The sequence below is a fragment of the Microcebus murinus genome, chromosome 23 (assembly GCF_040939455.1).
Source record: "Microcebus murinus isolate Inina chromosome 23, M.murinus_Inina_mat1.0, whole genome shotgun sequence".
Classification (NCBI taxonomy): Eukaryota; Metazoa; Chordata; class Mammalia; order Primates; family Cheirogaleidae; genus Microcebus; species Microcebus murinus.
Genome location: NC_134126.1, coordinates 23,812,934 through 23,830,259, shown reverse-complemented (window position 1 = coordinate 23,830,259; position 17,326 = coordinate 23,812,934). Strand labels below are relative to the sequence as shown.

The 17,326-nt window shown below is 41.0% G+C and overlaps 1 protein-coding gene and 1 long non-coding RNA gene across 8 annotated transcripts in view; both read left to right on the top strand.

The window, feature by feature from the left end:
* TRAF5 (TNF receptor associated factor 5) overlaps positions 1-7,192 on the top strand; it is a 49,330-nt gene extending 42,138 nt beyond the window's left edge. For 2 of the 4 annotated variants that reach the window (XM_075997082.1, XM_075997081.1), the window contains exons 9-11: positions 1,842-1,982; positions 3,907-4,075; positions 4,757-7,192. In XM_075997082.1, coding sequence (XP_075853197.1) covers positions 1,842-1,982; positions 3,907-4,075; positions 4,757-5,334 — 888 coding nt within the window. In that variant the 3' untranslated portion in view covers positions 5,335-7,192. The remainder of the gene's footprint in view (positions 1-1,841; positions 1,983-3,906; positions 4,076-4,756) is intronic. The other 2 variants (XM_075997080.1, XM_075997083.1) reach the window with 1 other exon arrangement.
* A 4,539-nt stretch (positions 7,193-11,731) lies between these two features.
* LOC105880551 (uncharacterized) overlaps positions 11,732-17,326 on the top strand; it is a 36,987-nt gene continuing 31,392 nt past the window's right edge. For 3 of the 4 annotated variants that reach the window (XR_012914557.1, XR_012914556.1, XR_012914554.1), the window contains exons 1-2: positions 11,735-11,896; positions 17,197-17,278. This is a non-coding gene — a long non-coding RNA (uncharacterized LOC105880551). Of the gene's footprint in view, positions 11,897-17,196; positions 17,279-17,326 lie in introns of all 4 variants that reach the window. The other variant, XR_012914555.1, reaches the window with a different exon arrangement.

The following is a 17,326-nucleotide window of genomic DNA, read 5'->3' as shown; positions in this document are numbered from 1 at the left end:
AAAACACAACATACAAAAACTTAAAAAAAAAAAAAAAAACAAGAAAAAAAGCAAGTTATAAGAGCGATAAGGATAGTTATGCACTAGAGTATGGACAGAGTCTCATGGAGCTGGAGAGGCAGTCTGGGTGGATAGGACGTATTTCTGAGAGGATGTGCCCTTCAGTGGAGGCTTAAAAAGTGGTATTTTCTAGTGAAGAGAGAAACGTCTGAGAGCAGGGCCTGGGATCTGTGTAGTCTTGCTGGGCAGAGCACACAAGATGTGAATGGGTATGAGGCTGAAAAGGCAGCCAGGGACAGATCATGTAGGGCCTGTAAAGAAAGTGATAGAGACATTTAAGTAGAGGAGGCTCAAGACTGGATTTACCTTTTTTTTTCTGAGGCAGAGTCTCACTTTGTCACCTGGGCTAGAGTGCAGTGGCATCATAATAGCTCACTGCAACCTCAAACTCCTGGGCTCACGCGATCCCCCTGCCTCAGCCTCCCGAGTAGCTGGGACTACAGGTGCGTGCCACCACGCCTGGATAATTTTTCTATTTTTTGTAGAGACGGCGTCTCGCTCAGGCTGGTCTTGAACTCTTGACCTTAAGCAGTCCTCCTGTTTCAGCCTCCTAAAACGTTAGGATTATAGGCGTGAGCCACTGTGCACGGCCCAAGTTTATCTGTTAATGTTGTTCTGGTCATGGTATGGAGTACAAATTGGAGAACAAAACTACAGACGGGGAGAGCATTCATACCATTCATTCATTCAACAAATACTTATCGAGCACCTACTGGTGCCAGGTAGGTACCAGTCCAGTGGCTGGAGTTACAGTGGACTGTTACAGACCCATGCCAATCCCAGCCCCCAGGGAACTTCTGTTGTTCTGTTGTGTGTCAAGGGTAGAAAAGATAGTGTAGGACCAGTTAGGAAGCTCCTTTAGCAGCCCAGGTGAGAAATAATGAAGGTTGAAACTAGATGAGATGAAATGAGAAATGGATGTAAAAGGTTTTTTGTCTGCAATATTACTGTTAGAAGTTAAAGTTGGCAATTGTTGCTGATTGAATTGATGGATATGAGAATAAGATGTTCAGGATCCTTTTTAGGTTTCTGGTTGTTTCCTCAAATAGATTACAAATTCTGAGTAAACGTGCTACCCACACGCTTTGCCTACCACTTGCTAGCTTGTATGCTGGACAGGTTACTTAAACTCTCTACCTCTGTTTCCTCCTCTGAAAAGTGGAACTAGTATTCATACCTAACTCATAGGGTTCTTTGGGGATTGAAAGAGCTATGAATGGGTGTGATCATATGGGTATGATAGACATTAAGCAGATGTCTATATTATTGCTATTGATACAGTGCATATCACATTTAATGTGGTATGATGATGTAGTCTATGGTTGTTTTCTGTTGTCTTTGTTTTTAAGAGTCAGGGTCTCACTATGTTACCCAGGCTGGACTCAAATTCCTGGGCTCATGTGATCCTCCTGCCTCCCAAGTACTGGGACTACAGGTGTGTGCCACCATACCCAGCTTCTGTGGTTGTTTCATAAGTGCATACTGAATGAGTGAACAGGACTAGTTCAGTAAATTCAGTCAAGTGATGTCACTTTCATTAGATGAACCATCACTAGTGAGTTAGGTTAGAAAAGTCTGGTGAGAAACTCTGTGGATCTGGTTTTTTGGAACCACTTGCAAATATTTTCCTAGAATTGTATAGGAATCTACCTGTAAATGTTTCCCTGGAACTATGTATGCGTATTTTTTCCCTAGAAACAATTTCTTACCTGCAAGTACTATTTTAACATAATTATATGCGTGCATTTCAATAATCTTATTTTCCTCCTTCCTGTTATTAGATTTCTGACTTATATAAGAGCCTAGAACAGAAAGAAAGTAAAATCCAGCAGCTAACAGAAACTGTAAAGAAATTCGAAAAGGAGTTCAAGCAGTTTACGCAGTTGTTTGGCAAAAATGGAAGCTTCCTCTCAAACATCCAGGTGAGAAATGGCCTTTCCATTCAAAACCAAGATTTGTCTTTCATTTGGCAGTGAGAGTCTCAAATACACAGAAAAGCTGCAAGGATAAGATGGTGCAAAGAACCACTTGTATATCCTCCACTCATATTCACTCATTGTCAGCATCTTGTTCCATTTGTTCCTCCGCTCCTCCCCGCCCCCAACCTCTGTTGTGTGTGAACATTGGAGAGCACACTGCATGTTTTGCGACCCTTTACATCTGCATACTTCAGTGCGTATTTCCTAAGAATTAAGGTCTTCTGTGACATAACCCCACTGCATTTAGCAATGTCAGTAAATTTAACAGTGATACAGTACTTTTATATAATTTATGGCAATTGTAGTTTTAATTAATGTTGGGCCAGTAATAAACACTTGGTTTCAGATTCATTGAGAGCATCTGTGGTTCTGTATTTTGCAGTCAACAAAGTGAAACTGTTAATTCCCTTGGGAAGAAAAGGTTTTAAACATCACTAAAATATAGCAAAGGCTTGCTTCGTAAATTATGAATGTTAAATAATCATAAACAAATTCCTAAGGATTCTTTATCATGATTATAAAATTTACAGTAAAGTGATTTCAAGACATGGTATGGGCAATATATTTGAAATTTGGATTACTCCAGAATATCTAGGCTATATAATTTTTGTACTTGGAAATTATACATTATACAATTATATAGCACATTTTATATAGATTAATATATGTGTGTGTATATATATATATATGAGTATATGTAATATGTCAGCACATTATATTTGTGTGTATATATGTGTGGAAATTATATACATGTGTATATATAAGTACACACATGCATATTATACACACATACATATCATGTCTATGTGTGTATATGTATAATGTATATGTATATTTGTATGTACAGATGCTCCTTGACCTAAAATGAAATTATGTCCTGATAAACCCATTGTTAAGTTGAAAATATCCTGAGTCAAAACTGGATTTAATGCACCTAACTTGCCAAACACCCCAGGTTAGTCTAGCCTACCTTATACATTCTCAGAACACTTACATTAGCTTACAGTTGGGCAAAATTACCTAACTCAAAGCCTATTTTATAACAAAGTGTTGAATATCTCATGTAATTTGTTGAATACTGTACTGAAAGAGAAAAACAAAATGGTTGTATGGGTACTCAAAGTATGGTTTCTACTGAATTGCCTATCTCTTCAGCACTATCTTAAAATTTAAAAATTGTCATTTGAATTATTGTGAGATAGGGGCCATCTGTATATACATATATGTACGTACATGTGTGTGCATATGTGGAGGTATGGGCATGTCCAGAAAAAAAAATGTATCGTGTTACTATCTCAGGTCTGACCTCCTCCTAATACGAAGACTGACCAGTCAGAATCAAGGCACGTAGGGCAAGTGTGGAGTAGTTTTCCTTAATCTCTTCCACTTGAGAGAGAAATTGAACGTTTCAGCTTTAGTCAGGGCCTTCCGTGCCACCTGCAGTGCTCGGGGCAGGACACGTGGCCTTTTCCAGCCCATTTCCTGCCTTCTAGCAGAGCAGGAGTGAGTCAGGAGAGTAGCTTCTAAAAAGAGAAGAAAGTGATGAGGCCAGAGGAGAGACAGCATGGAAATAGATACATATAAGACAGGTTAGAGAACCAAGCGGAGAGAAATTGAGGGAGGAGCCAAGATTAGATAAAGAGAAGTTCAAAGATTTAGAACAGGGGCTGCCACAGGACAGGAAGAGGAAGATAATTAGGTGACTCCTCTCTGTGATCCTCATTGAATTTTCTCTTCTGGACTTGCATTTTTTATGTCATTAATTGATTCAATGTGAAATGTTTGAGTTGCAAAAATTTTAATCTCAACGGATTATGAAAATATTAACTAATTTTTTTTAATGGTATGATCCATTTTGTAATGAAAGGTTCTTGCCAGTCACATTGACAAGTCCGCTTGGCTAGAAGCTCAAGTCCGTCAGTTATTACAAATGGTTAACCAGCAACAAAATAAATTTGACCTGAGGTCTTTGACCGAAGCAATTGATACAGTGAAACAGAAAATTACCCTGCTAGAAAACAATGATCAAAGATTAGGTATGTCTAATATTTTACTTCTCTTTTGGTGCCTTGTTTTTCTGCTTGTGCTAGTGAAACAACTGAATGTCTGGCCAAACAGAGTCACATCTGTCCAGGATAAACAATGGTTGAATCTGAGTCTGTTATTTGTGAAAGAAAGAGCAGCGTGAGATTCTGGCCACTCAGGCAAAAATGAGGGAGAGCTCCAAGCTGGGTGGGGGTGGGATGGCCAGAAACAGGCAAGGGGTGGAAATGGGCCAGGAAATTCCAAGAACAGGGAGTGATCATTTTAAGGAAAGTGGAAAATAATGGGAGAGCTAAGGCCGAGATATGGTAGGGTCATTGTTTTAGGTATGGAAAAATATAAAAGGGTTTGGCTGTTTAAAAGCATCCTGTTTAGAAAAGCATGGGGCTCACCATACCACTTCACAGTGGTAAATGCCCGGTTTCCTCTCTACATTTCAGTGAGCTTCAGTTTAAAGACTGCACATTCGGGTTTCCTTGGCGCCATTTACTGAGACATGATATCCCCTGAGTTAATAAGTATAAATGGCCTGCCCATTTGTGGACATTGATTTCAGTTCATCCTTAAGATGTCAAAATTTTGTTGGTTCTCTTCAGGTTACAAAATTCCACTTTGGGCAGATTCTAAAGACAACTTTCCAGCCTATGGAATCTTTTTTTTTTTTTTCTTTGCAGTTGTTTTAGAAGGAGAGACTAACAAACATGATGCACACATTAATATTCATAAAGCACAGCTGAATAAAAATGAAGAGCGATTTAAGCTGCTAGAGGGTGCCTGCTATAACGGAAAGCTCATCTGGAAGGTGACAGATTACAAGATGAAGAAGAGGGAGGCGGTGGACGGGCACATCGTGTCCATCTTCAGCCAGTCCTTCTATACCAGCCGCTGCGGCTACCGGCTGTGTGCTAGAGCTTACCTGAATGGGGACGGCTCTGGGAAGGGGACGCACCTGTCCCTGTACTTTGTGGTGATGCGAGGAGAGTTTGACTCACTGTTGCAGTGGCCGTTCAGACAGAGGGTGACTCTGATGCTTTTGGACCAGAGCGGCAAAAAGAACCATGTCATGGAGACCTTCAAAGCTGACCCCAATAGCAGCAGCTTTAAAAGACCCGATGGGGAGATGAACATTGCATCCGGCTGTCCCCGATTTGTGGCTCATTCCGTTTTGGAGAATCCCAAGAACACCTACATTAAAGACGACACCCTGTTCTTGAAAGTGGCTGTGGATTTAACTGACCTGGAGGATCTCTAGTGACTGTTCATGGGGTGATAAAAGGACTTCTTTGGTCCAGAACCATGGGGGAGAACCCAATTGGGTTGTCATATCGATCTGGATTTAGACTCAGTGCACACTCGTCTTTGGCTTTTGCCCTTAATGTTTGACGTCAGGTTGAAACTTCTGAAGTGCCATCTTCTTTTTACATTTTATTCTGTCCCACTTTGAAACTTAAAACTCTTAGAGTATCCTCTTGTTATTTATATTTTTATATCTCATGAAAGATGGTAAGTTTCCTGAAAGCAAGGTCTGAAGCCTCTCTTGTTTACTGATGCTTAGCACAGCTCAGGCACTCTATAATACTGATGTTATTGCAGACCTAGGGGTAGAGAATTCCCAATGGAAAATGCTGTGGTATTTTCTTGTTTGGCCTGTTGATTCTAGACCTGACCTTAAACCTGCAAAAGCCATCTTTTCAGAAGGTAAGCTGTTCCAATTGAGTAGTGGGAGATGTAATTATGAAGACAATATGCCCAGTTTGGACCAGATTTTTTTTTATTAGTTAAATACTTAATTTGTGGAAATTACTACACCTTTAAATATTTTCATGAAATTCACCAGCAGTTTGCAAGTACAATTTTGCAAGGCTGCATAAAAACTAAGTAAAGCAGATAGTACTACATAACATGTGAGGAGACATAGCCAGCCAGCTAAAGTTCAGATTTTATTAGGTTCAACCATATGAGAAAATGATTTTCAAAGGTTGAAAATGGTCAAATATTAGCGGTAAGAGTCAACCAAATAAATATATATACATACATATATATGTGTGTATACAAATAGTTTGAAGGTATTTTGGTAATAATAGTAAATTAATGTGAAGTTGCCCAGAATTTAGCATGTGATAAAGAAAATGTCATAAATGGATAAAAGGAATTTAAAACCTGAGGAGAAAACCATTATAATTTCCTGTGGATGTCAAAAGTCCTCTCATCTAAAACTGATGGCTAAAAACAGTATCTCCCATTGTTTGAGAACTTCTGAATTCATAAGTTGGCATGAAAATGGGCATGTATGTAAACTTGAAAAGTTTCTTGTTGGAGTCCTAAGTACTTTGTGAAGAACAGAAATGATCATGTTCTTACACATCTATCTGTAGGGTCTGAGGGTATATGTACAAGTTGAGATGAGTTCTTATGACTCTTGGTAAGCCTGAGCTTAACAGAATAATACCTAGTCTTCTTGAGCCCTTACCAGTGCTCCTATGCAGGCAGGCCTCCCCGAACATGCCAGGACAAGTGTCAAGAGCCAGGGGCCACTGTGGAGCAACTCACTTGGGTGATGACCACGTACCTTACAATTTCTGAACAGCTAGCCCTATAGAGGAAGCATGATTTGTCCCTTCTGGGAAGGATAGGAACCTTCTTAGTCTCTTCTGTGGAATTTTCAAGATGCTGAAGACTCATACTGCAGGAATCATCCCAAAGGTTTAAATTACAAGAAAAATTTCTGGCAAAGCTGTTGCTGGACACTTCCCCTCAGACAAACTCAGGAAGCACAAGGCCAGCCCCAGGTGGTTCCACATGTTTTCAATGTTCGTAATCATATCCAAGGTCACTCTTTGTGTTTCTTGGGAGTGGAAGATCATATTGTTGTAACTAGTGTTATGTAGCTGATGTGAAAAACACTTTCAAGTGAATTTGTCAAAATATTGGTTTCGTGTTTTAACCAACATTTATGCATATAAAGTGTGTCATGGCATGGTTTCCTTAAGAGGACAGAGTCCCTTCATCATTGAAATAATGATTAAGTGATCTCAGAACAAGGAATTCTAGAGTAAAAAGCACTCCTTTTTCAGAAAATAAGACTTGTGATTTTTTTTTAAAAATGTGGATCTATGTAAATGATGTTTCCTTTTTTATGATATGAACAGTTATTTTTATTCTATATCAATAAGATTTTAAATTTTCTTTCCATTTTGATCTAATTTTGGTTCCTGAGGAAAATAATATGCTAAGCATAAAAAGGGAGTCAATATTCTTGAGAAAGGTATGTAAGAATTACAGTAGGGTGGGAGGGGGCATACCTATTAACGCATATTTACAGGTCTGCAATCTGAGTCCTGATCCCCGAATTGTTTATTGTCAGAGAAACAAGAGGTAGTCACAGCCAGATTCAATTCACAGTGCCAGTCCTCAGTACAAGTAAACAGGTCAGCGAAGCACAAACCCTTCCCAAGGTCCCTGGACAATCAGTCCACGCTACTGGTTACCTCTTTTCTCTTAGAAAGTGGTTGGAGACACAAATCTCTGTTCACCATAAGAATTCTGAGCTGGAGATAAAGGTTTGATGGGTGCACTGTAGGGAACCCAGGTGGTGAAATCACTTGGGAATGACATGTTTTATGGCAGGAGGAACAATAGCCTGCACAACAATTGGAGAAGGAATGATCAGAGGTAAGAGAAGTACCAAGGGAGGTGGGAAGGGAAGAGAATGTCAACAGGGCCAGCTGCCAGCCTGGGAACAGCAGCCGCTCCTAGTGTACCCCACAGCCTCATTGTCACCCCATGCTACTTCCTCCTCCTACTGCATCTTGACCTTAGCCTTTTTGTCTGGTGCTATAGACTCTTATATCCAAGTACCTGCTGAACATCTAAACTAGGAATCCTGTAGGTACTATTAAGTCCACTTCACTATACTGGACTGGAAATCTTCCCACCCTCTCACCACTGCCAACCTATATCACTCCCCTCGTTCTTCTACCTTGGTTCATGACATCACCATCCAAGCCAAAAGCTTGCACACTGTTCTGCATTCCTCCCTCACCTTCTGCATCCAGTTACCCACAACAGCCAATTTGACCTACAAATTTCTTGTTTTTCATTCTTTTTTTAAAGAGACAGGGTTTCACTTACTCAGGCTGTAGTGCAATGGCCTGATCATAGCTCACTGTAACCTCAAACTCATGGGCTCAAGTAGTCCTCCTGCCCCAGCCTCCCAAGTAACTGAGACTACAGGTATGAGGTCCCATGCCTGGCCAATTTTTCTATTTTTTTTTTTTTTTTTGTAGAAATTTTGGGTCTTTCTATGTTGCCCAGGCTAGTCTTGAACTCCTGGCCTCAAGTGATCCTCCAACCTCAGTCTCCCAAAGTGCTGGGTGAGCCAGCAGACCTGGCCCAAATAATTTCTTTAAATTATTCCTAGTTGTTTCATGAAGAGGCCGAATATGCAAAGTGACCTCCTAAGGGAGAAGGAGACAGGAAGCCAGAGAACAAGGCAGACAAATCCAGTTTCTCAGTATAGTTTGTTTTATTGGGGAAATTACAAACAAAAGCATGACTTGGGTGACCACAAGACGGTGGATCTCCTGGCTGTTACCCCCAGACCCAGGGCTTATATACTATTGGAAAAGGGTATATGTGCTTCGGAGGGATTGCATAGGAATTTGCTTAAGGGCAGGATTTATGGTAAGTTGTGCTCTTACACAAGGAACAATAGATAAACTGGATATCATAGAGACATTTCTGGTACTCACTAATCAGAAGTCAACATGGCAGATTAGCATCCAAGATGGAGTTACTTTAGCCTCCACATAACAACTTACCCCTACTATATATTACTGTCCTGTTTCAGGCTTACGTTATTTTTTAACTCACCGTTGTTATCCCTATTTTTGGTTTTGCCTCTTTCAAATCCAACCTCCACACTGTCGCCTGATGGTCACTCCAAAATGAAAACCTGAGTATGACTCCTCACCCCAGCCACGCTGTGGCTCCATCGCCCATAGGATCAAGCCCAGCCACCATGGCATGGCCTTCAAGGCCCTCCATGCCCACTTCTGCCCCTCCAGTCTCATCTCCTCACATTTCTCCTACTTTGCATTTAACAATACCACACCAACCTGTCTGACATTTGAGCTTGTGCTACACATCTACTTGGAATACTCCTCTCCACCCTCACCTCCTTTACCTAGTAAATTCTTGCCCTTCAAGATTCTTTGCCCTCACCTTTTCCAGAATGCCTCCCAAACTAGCCCTTAATCCGCACAGCCCACTCCCACCCTCTACCCTCACTACGCCAAGAGTCCTTGCTCTGTGCAATATACTTCTTTGCCTTATTTATTTACGTATTTTAGAAACAGGCTCTCTGTTGCCCAGGCTAGGGCGCAGTGGCACAATCACAGCTCCCTGCAGCCTCACCTCAAACTCCTGGGTTTGAACGATGCTCCCACCTCAGCCTCTTGAGTATCTGGGACCACAGGTGTGCACCACCACGCCCAGCTAATTTTTTTTTTTTATTAACAATGCTCAGAGAACAAAATTTTTAAAAATCTCTTTGTAGAGATGGAATCTTGCTATGTTGCCCAGGCTGGTTTTAAACTCCTAACCTCATGCAATCCTCCTGCCTCAGCCTCCCAAAGTGCTGGGATTACAGGCATGAGCCACCATGCTTGTCCCCCAAACCAAATATGAATGGACAATATATTTGTCAGATTCTGTGTAAGTTGCAAGTAGAACAAATATTGTCCTTGTTCTCCTCAAATTTATACTCTGTAGGTTGACCACAAGTGGTAAAGAAACATGATCAGTGTGAGTGTTCCCAGCCTCCTCTGTCTGATAAAGACTTTGCCTCTCAACTTCTCTTCCCTGTGCCCTAAGAAAATGTATCTCTCAGACAGGTTCTGGATGCTTGTAATGCAAAGTAAGAAAATAGTCAGAAATACCTTTGAAAGGAGAGCCCTAGAGGAAAAGCGGATGGAGAAAAGCCAAACAGATCCTGTAAGTATACAGGAACATTAAAAAGGAGAGAAGAGGCAATAAGAAACTACAGGACCTGCTGGGAATTGTGAATTGGAGCCTCTTTGATGCTTTTTTTTCTTCCAAGAGACCCACACTAAAGATTAAAATAAATACATTTTTAAATTATTTTTGGCTGCTTGAAATATACTTATTTGAAGCTCTACAGGGACACCAGACTCTGTGGCTCCGGTATTTATAAGGCATTTGAACAAATTAAGTCTATAACAATACAAGTTGTGGTAAGTGCCTTGAAGAAAATGACAGAGTACAGTGAAAGGATAATGGGGCCGGGGTGGGAGAATGTACTTAGGGTTCTCAGGGAAGGCCTTTATGCTGAAGCAACATGATATTTAGTGTTCATGTGACATGCTTTCTGAATGCCCGGCACTTTCCAACACCCTTATAATGTCTGAGGAATTTCCTGTGAGAAAACTTGCCTCCTTGACCCCCCCCATTGCAGCCCAGGCATGTGACCCAGGTCTCACCGAGCAGGCAGTCAATGCAAAATTTCAGCTAGAAAGTGAGCAAGGTGAAGAAGGAAACGTGCACAACTCTGGCTACCCGGGTGGCAACCACCAGTGTTTGTGGAAGTTGCAGTTGTGCAAAGTGGTGGCAGCAGCAAGGGGTGTCCACTAGACCTAATGCTGCAGTCCCCAACCTCCACACACCCTACCCTGGGGCCGTGGAAAAATGTCTTCCATGAAACCAGTCCCTGGTGCCAAAAAGCTTGGAGATCCCTGTATAATGTGCCTGTATAGGGTACTGTGGTATCCACATTTGGCCTCTGGCTTTCCTGGAGATTCTGTGAGCTACATAATATTGTTAATAGAGTCCCTTTCTTTCTCAAGCGGAGTGGATTCTGATGTTTGTAACTGAGAACCTGACTGAATCAAGCTGAGATCTGAAACATTAGTCAACTTTGGGAAGAGTTGGTGGCACAGATCGGATTGCTGGGCAGAAGGCGCAGAAATAAGTTGGTTCAAGGAACTGAGAAGAGGCTGGTGTGGTAGGAGTTCAGCAGAGGGAAGAGTGGTAGTTGATGAGGTTAGAGGAAGGCAGGACTCAGAATCTGTAGTGCTGAGGCCGTGGTGAGAAGTTTGTGGTTTATGTGAATTAAAGTTTGTATGGTTTATGTAATTAAAGTTAACATGATTTTGGCAGGGGGATGCATGATCTGACTAAAGTGTTGTTGTTTTTTTAATTACTCTGTGGAGCATAGATTAGAAGGGGGACTAGAGAGGACATGGGAAGAGTAGTAAAAAGAAAAAGAAAATTGAAAGACTTCACCTGAAGAAGACTTTAATTAATGGAGATTGTGGGATGGGAATTCTCAACATTGTAGTAGTATTAAATCTGGGCAAATTAATCTACAAAACTATGGGACCCCCAAACAAATCTCGGAAAATCTTGGCTATTTGGAGACAATCGACTACAGAAATTGGCCCGAAGGGTTTAAAGTTCTTCACGAGGTGTGTGAAAAGGCTTCGCTAAGGGTCGGGACGGAGAAGCCGCTGCCGCAGACCCCGCGCTGTCACCGGTGGCCTCCCCACCCCTACGTCGCACGCAGCCGCCGTAGGAAGCTCGCGAGACCGGAAGAGCCGTCTCTGCTCCCGCCCCCCCGACTATGACGTAGGCCGAGCGTTTCCGTTCCGCCGGCGCGCGGAAGCTCTGCCCTCCCCATCAGCTTGTCAGTGCGCAGCAGGGCGTCGGGCTCAGCGGCGCAGGCCGCCCTGGTTCCTCAGCACCCTCGGGCCGGGCTGCGAAGCCCGGCAAAAAAGGTTGTTTCTCTGCAGTTTCCAGTAAGTGACTGTACTAGCCGAGGCTGTGCGTATAAAGAGCGTGAGAGCAAGCCGGTAGAGGCCATGCCACCATTTCCCCCCCCTCCCCCCACCTTGCTCTTCTTCAGTCCCCTCTGTGTCCCTCGCCAGCCTCTTGGTCACTCCCTGGACAGTCCTCCACCGCCCCCGCTAATGTGGCCGCTCCCAGGCTGAGAGTTTCCTCAGAAATTGTGTCCTTTTAAATCATAAGCACTAACCTCTAGCGGCCGTCGACTTTTCCTACTCTAGAGGGTGTGCTCTTGGTCTGTGCTCAGCTCTTCCTGCCATCGCGACGGGCCCCTGCAGATAAACAACCGTGAAAATGTGACTCCTTCCACCACCCCTTCTTCCCCCTACTCTCTTTGGGAGTACACCCTCTGTTTCCAAATCTTACCCCCTAACAAAAATCCCTATCAAGGACCAGCCCCCTCAGTGCCCCTTTCCTCCCTTCGTAACCCCTCTTATTCGCAATAACAAGAGTGCCTAAAGAGTAAGGCACTGACCTGAGCGCTTTACACGCATTTTATTTAATCTTTACAACAATGAGAATCTTGAGGTGCAGAGAAGTTAATATAGCTTGGATGTGGTAGAGTTGAAATTTGAATTTATTGTGTAGTTTACTCTAAACTTGGTCCTGTTACCACCCTTTCTTTTTCCCAAATACTTGGGCATTTTTAGTTGCTTCTCCTGGGGAATTTTCTCTTTCCTGAATGCTGTCTAAAATGTCCCTGTTTATAGAAGTTTGGCTTCTGCCTGAGAACCCTATTCTCAGAGATTTCCTCACACAGACCCTTGAGTGTTCATTTTTATCAAGTATCTAAGCTCTGAGCTTAGTAATATTTTGCATCTCCAAAATGTGCTTAGCTTCCTTAAAAATGTACCCTGCTAACCAGCTCCCTTCACCTACCTCATTATCATCACTGTTTATAGCAAACATTTGAGCAGCTAGTTTACATAAGGTAATTGGGGTATCCAAGAACTCTGAGGTTTAGTTGCTGACCTGAAGGAGAAACATGACATTTATTAATAAAAAAGACCACATAAAATAGCACATAAGTGCCATCTCAGTTGCACAGAAAACATATTCTACAAGAGTAACTTTGGACAAATCAGTAAGTGCCATCTCAGTTGCTCAGAAAACATATTTTACAAGAGTAACTTTGAACAAATCAGTTAAGTATTAGGCTTATTTTTTCATCTGTAAAATGTTAAGATTAGGCTAGATCACTGTAAGATTGTAAATCTGAATCCAGGGAGAGGAATGATCACTGTACTGAAGTGGGAACTGTTGAGGGGGGTTGGAGGATATAGTATCTTCTTAATATAGAGTCAAGGATTAGGTTGATACATTCATTGGACATAATTTTCTCATTTTGAATATTTGATGAAAGCTGTAGACTTTGCTCTGGAAATAAAATTCACATCCATACAACATTTTATACTACATTTTAGGAGATTAATGACTTTTCTTCCCAAACTTACATGTTGGAAACATAAACTATGATTCAAAAGACAAAACTAAGCCAGATTTGGAGGGCCTTTATCTTATAGGTGGTGTAGAGCCATTGGAGTTCTAAAAAGATAAATCTGGCAGCATTACGAAAATTGAATTAAAGTGACAAAAAGCAATGAGACTAGTTAGGTGTTAGGTGGTATAGTTTAGGTAGGAGACTATGCCAAGAATTATTGGGAATGAGGGGAAATTACAAGCAATTGGTGAGAACAAATCAGGAGAACTTGGTATTTGACTGGATATGGAGTTGAAAGACAGGAAGAAATGATAACAGTTTGAGGTGAAGTTATGCCCTAACTCTATTTTGTCTTAAGTTTTTTATTGTACTAGGTAATTCCTATAGTTAGGTAATTCCTATACATGCTCTAGGCCAGGAGTCGGGGGTAGATATCACTATTGACCCAACAGACATTAAAAAGTAATTTGGGCCGGGCGCTGTGGCTCACGCCTGTAATCCTAGCTCTTGGGAGGCCGAGGCGGGCGGATTGCTCAAGGTCAGGAGTTCAAAACCAGCCTGAGCAAGAGCAAGACCCCGTCTCTACTATAAAAATAGAAAGAAATTAATTGGCCAACTAACATATATATATAAAAAAATTAGCCGGGCATGGTGGCGCATGCCTGTAGTCCCAGCTACCCGGGAGGCTGAGGCAGAAGGATCACTCGAGCCCAGGAGTTTGAGGTTGCTGTGAGCTAGGCTGACGCCACGGCACTCACTCTAGCCTGGGCAACAAAGCGAGACTCTGTCTCAAAAAAAAAAAAAAAAAAAAAAAAAAGTAATTTGATGACTTGGGTGAAACTGACCAAAATCCATTTATGTGACATTCTGGAAAGGTAAAACTAAAGGGACAGTGAACAGATCAGTGATTGCCAGGGATTAAAGACAGGGAGCCAGTTTGACTGCAAAGGGATAGCATGAGGGAATTCTTGGGATATAGGATTTGTTCTGTATCCTGTTGGTGGTTACAAGAATCTATGCATGTGTTAAAACTCATAGTACTGTACTCACACACGTGAATTTTACGGTATATAAATTTAAAAATTTTATTTAAAAAAATATTTTGAGACAGAGTCTCACTCTGCTGTCCAAGCTGGAGTGCAGTGGTGTCACCATTGCAAACTCAAACTCCTGGCTAAGTGATTCTCCTGCCTCAGCCTCCCAAGTAGGCCGGACTACAGGCGTGTATAGCACGCCTGGCTAATTTTTCTATCTTTTGTGGAGACTGGGTCTCACTCTTGCTCAGGCTGGTCTTGAACTCCTGGCCTCAAGAAACCCTCCTGCCATGGCCTCCCAAAGTGTTAGGATTACAGGTGTAAGCCACTGTGCTTGGCCTACTTAAAATAGAAAAAAAGCAGTAGTCTAGAATCTCATGTTAAAAACCCACCCTTGACCTCAATAATCCTTCTAAACACTATGCTATTTTTCTGCTTTCATAGTAAAGTATATATTTGTTGTCTGTTTCCTTACTTCCTAATTCACTCATTTAAAAAAACATGCTTTAAAATGTTAAGCAACATAATACATACATGTGATTAAAAGATCAAATGATAAGTAAGAGTTTATAATGAAAACCAGCAATCTCCATTCTGCCTGCTTTCTTGTCATTCTAGATCCACCTCCCCAAAGACAAACACTTTAAACATTTTTTTATGTTTAGGTGTTTGTGGGGTTTTTTTTTGTTGATGGTGGTTACTGCTACATCCCTCAATAATATACACATACTGTTCTTTCTAAATTAATCAAATTTCTGTATTATCCTCAGACTTTCTGCTATGCTAGATGAGGACTCATCTCACTTATATCAGCCTCTACTATTCCTGCTAGTCACCTCCACAGTTTGATAGTTTTAAAATGTTTTTATTTCCTTTATTGTTTACTCTTATTACCTTAAACAATATATTATATTTAAACATATATTTCTTGCTCCAGCAAGTTTTATCACTGTCTCTTGACTTTATAGGATGATATTAGCACTCCTAATACCTTTAGCACTTCCCTTTACCTTTTCTTTCTTTTTCCACCTTTCATGTTCTGACAGTTGTACCTTTACATTTATAGCATCACAATTGGATAAACTGTCTATTCTATAACTGTGATTAACACTTCAGTGTTTTCTTTTGTAAATTGAATTTAAAAGTTAAAAACCTGAAAAGAATATTTGTATTATTTTGACTTTATACATATTATACACAGCAAGACCTAGTAATGTGCTTAGATTGTATTTCTCTTAAGGTCTGTAGTCATACTTCTCACATTAATTCTTGACAACATTTTTGTTACAACCCACTCTAATTGGACCAGTTGCTTTTTAGTACTTTTAACAGCTTAATCCTGAGATTTTCTTTTTTCCTTCAAACTGGAGTTTCCCAAACTTTTGTACTCTTCACCTTCTGCTTTAATGTGACTTTAGGAAGGAAGTCTGACATCTTGCATGAGAAGCCCCATTTACCTTTGTATGTTTTTGTTTTTTTTTTTTTTTTGAGACAGAGTCTCACTTTGTTGCCTAGGCTAGAGTGAGTGCCGTGGCGTCAGCCTAGCTCACAGCAACCTCAGACTCCTGGGCTCAAGCGATCCTTCTGTCTCAGCCTCCCAAGTAGCTGGGACTACAGGCATGCGCCACCATGCCCGGCTAATTTTTTCTATATATATTAGTTGGCCAATTAGTTTCTTTCTATTTATAGTAGAGACGGGGCCTCGCTCTTGCTCAGGTTGGTTTTGAACTCCTGAACTCAAACGATCCGCCCGCCTCGGCCTCCCAGAGAGCTAGGATTACAGGCGTGAGCCACCGCGCCCGGCCCCTTTGTATGTTTTTAAGGGGGAGATTTATTTACTTTAAATTTTGTCAAAATAGTATTTACTTAGAAAACCAAAAAGTACACACTATTCCATCTAACTTGCCACAGGCAGCTCCCTTCAATTCTTTTAGCTCTTTCTGTTGGTATACTTACATATTTTAAAATAATATGTTTATAGTGATATTTCCTAATTTAGACATTATCCACCTTAGACATTATCTTTTGACATCAGTTATGAAAGATGAGGATTTGGCACTATGTGTTTTTTCCTTTTGCAATGTCATTCAGTCTTATGGCTTTAAATATTCTGCTGAAGATTCCCAAACCTATACTTTCAGTGCCTTTTCTCCATTTAGATCATCTTTGCCAACATGAGATATCTGACATTTTTTGGATAGTTTATAGGCATCTACTAAATTCCTATTTAGGCATGTCTTGAAGGAAAATCCTTTTGATTTTCTATTCTGTGTTCTATTGGAATATTATTCCAAACATATTCCTTCCTTAGTGTTGGCATATCTCGGTTAATGATACAGTTTTCTGCCCAGTTGCTCATGTTAAAAATCTAGAAATCATCCTTTATTTCTTCCTTTTCCTCATATCCAATCCATCAGCAATTCCTGGTCATTCTGATTCTTGAATTTATCCTCTTTTTTCCATCTCTATCACTACTACTCTAGTCCAGTGGTTATCAGTGGGGTTGTTCTCAACAGTGATTGCCCTCCAAGGGACAATTGTCAGTGTCTGGAGCCATTATGGGTTGTCATACTTAGAGGGTGCTATTGACATCTAGTGGGTAGAGGCCAGAGATGTGGCTAAACATCTTAAAATGTATAGGCAAGCCCTTAACAAAGAATAATCCAGCCCAAAATGTTAATAGTGCTGAAGTTGATCCCATTTCCATTTTCTTTGTCCCAAGAAACATCATTTTGATTTTTAAATTTTCTAATAACTTGTCAATATTTTGGTTTTATAGACATGGCAGACAAGTTTTATAGACATGGATAAGAAGTCTACATACACAAGTGCTGAAGAGGCCAGAGGTGGCAGATACAAAGGTAGGAGTTTACACTTGCTTTAAGGCCTTTTGGATAATTTCAAGTACA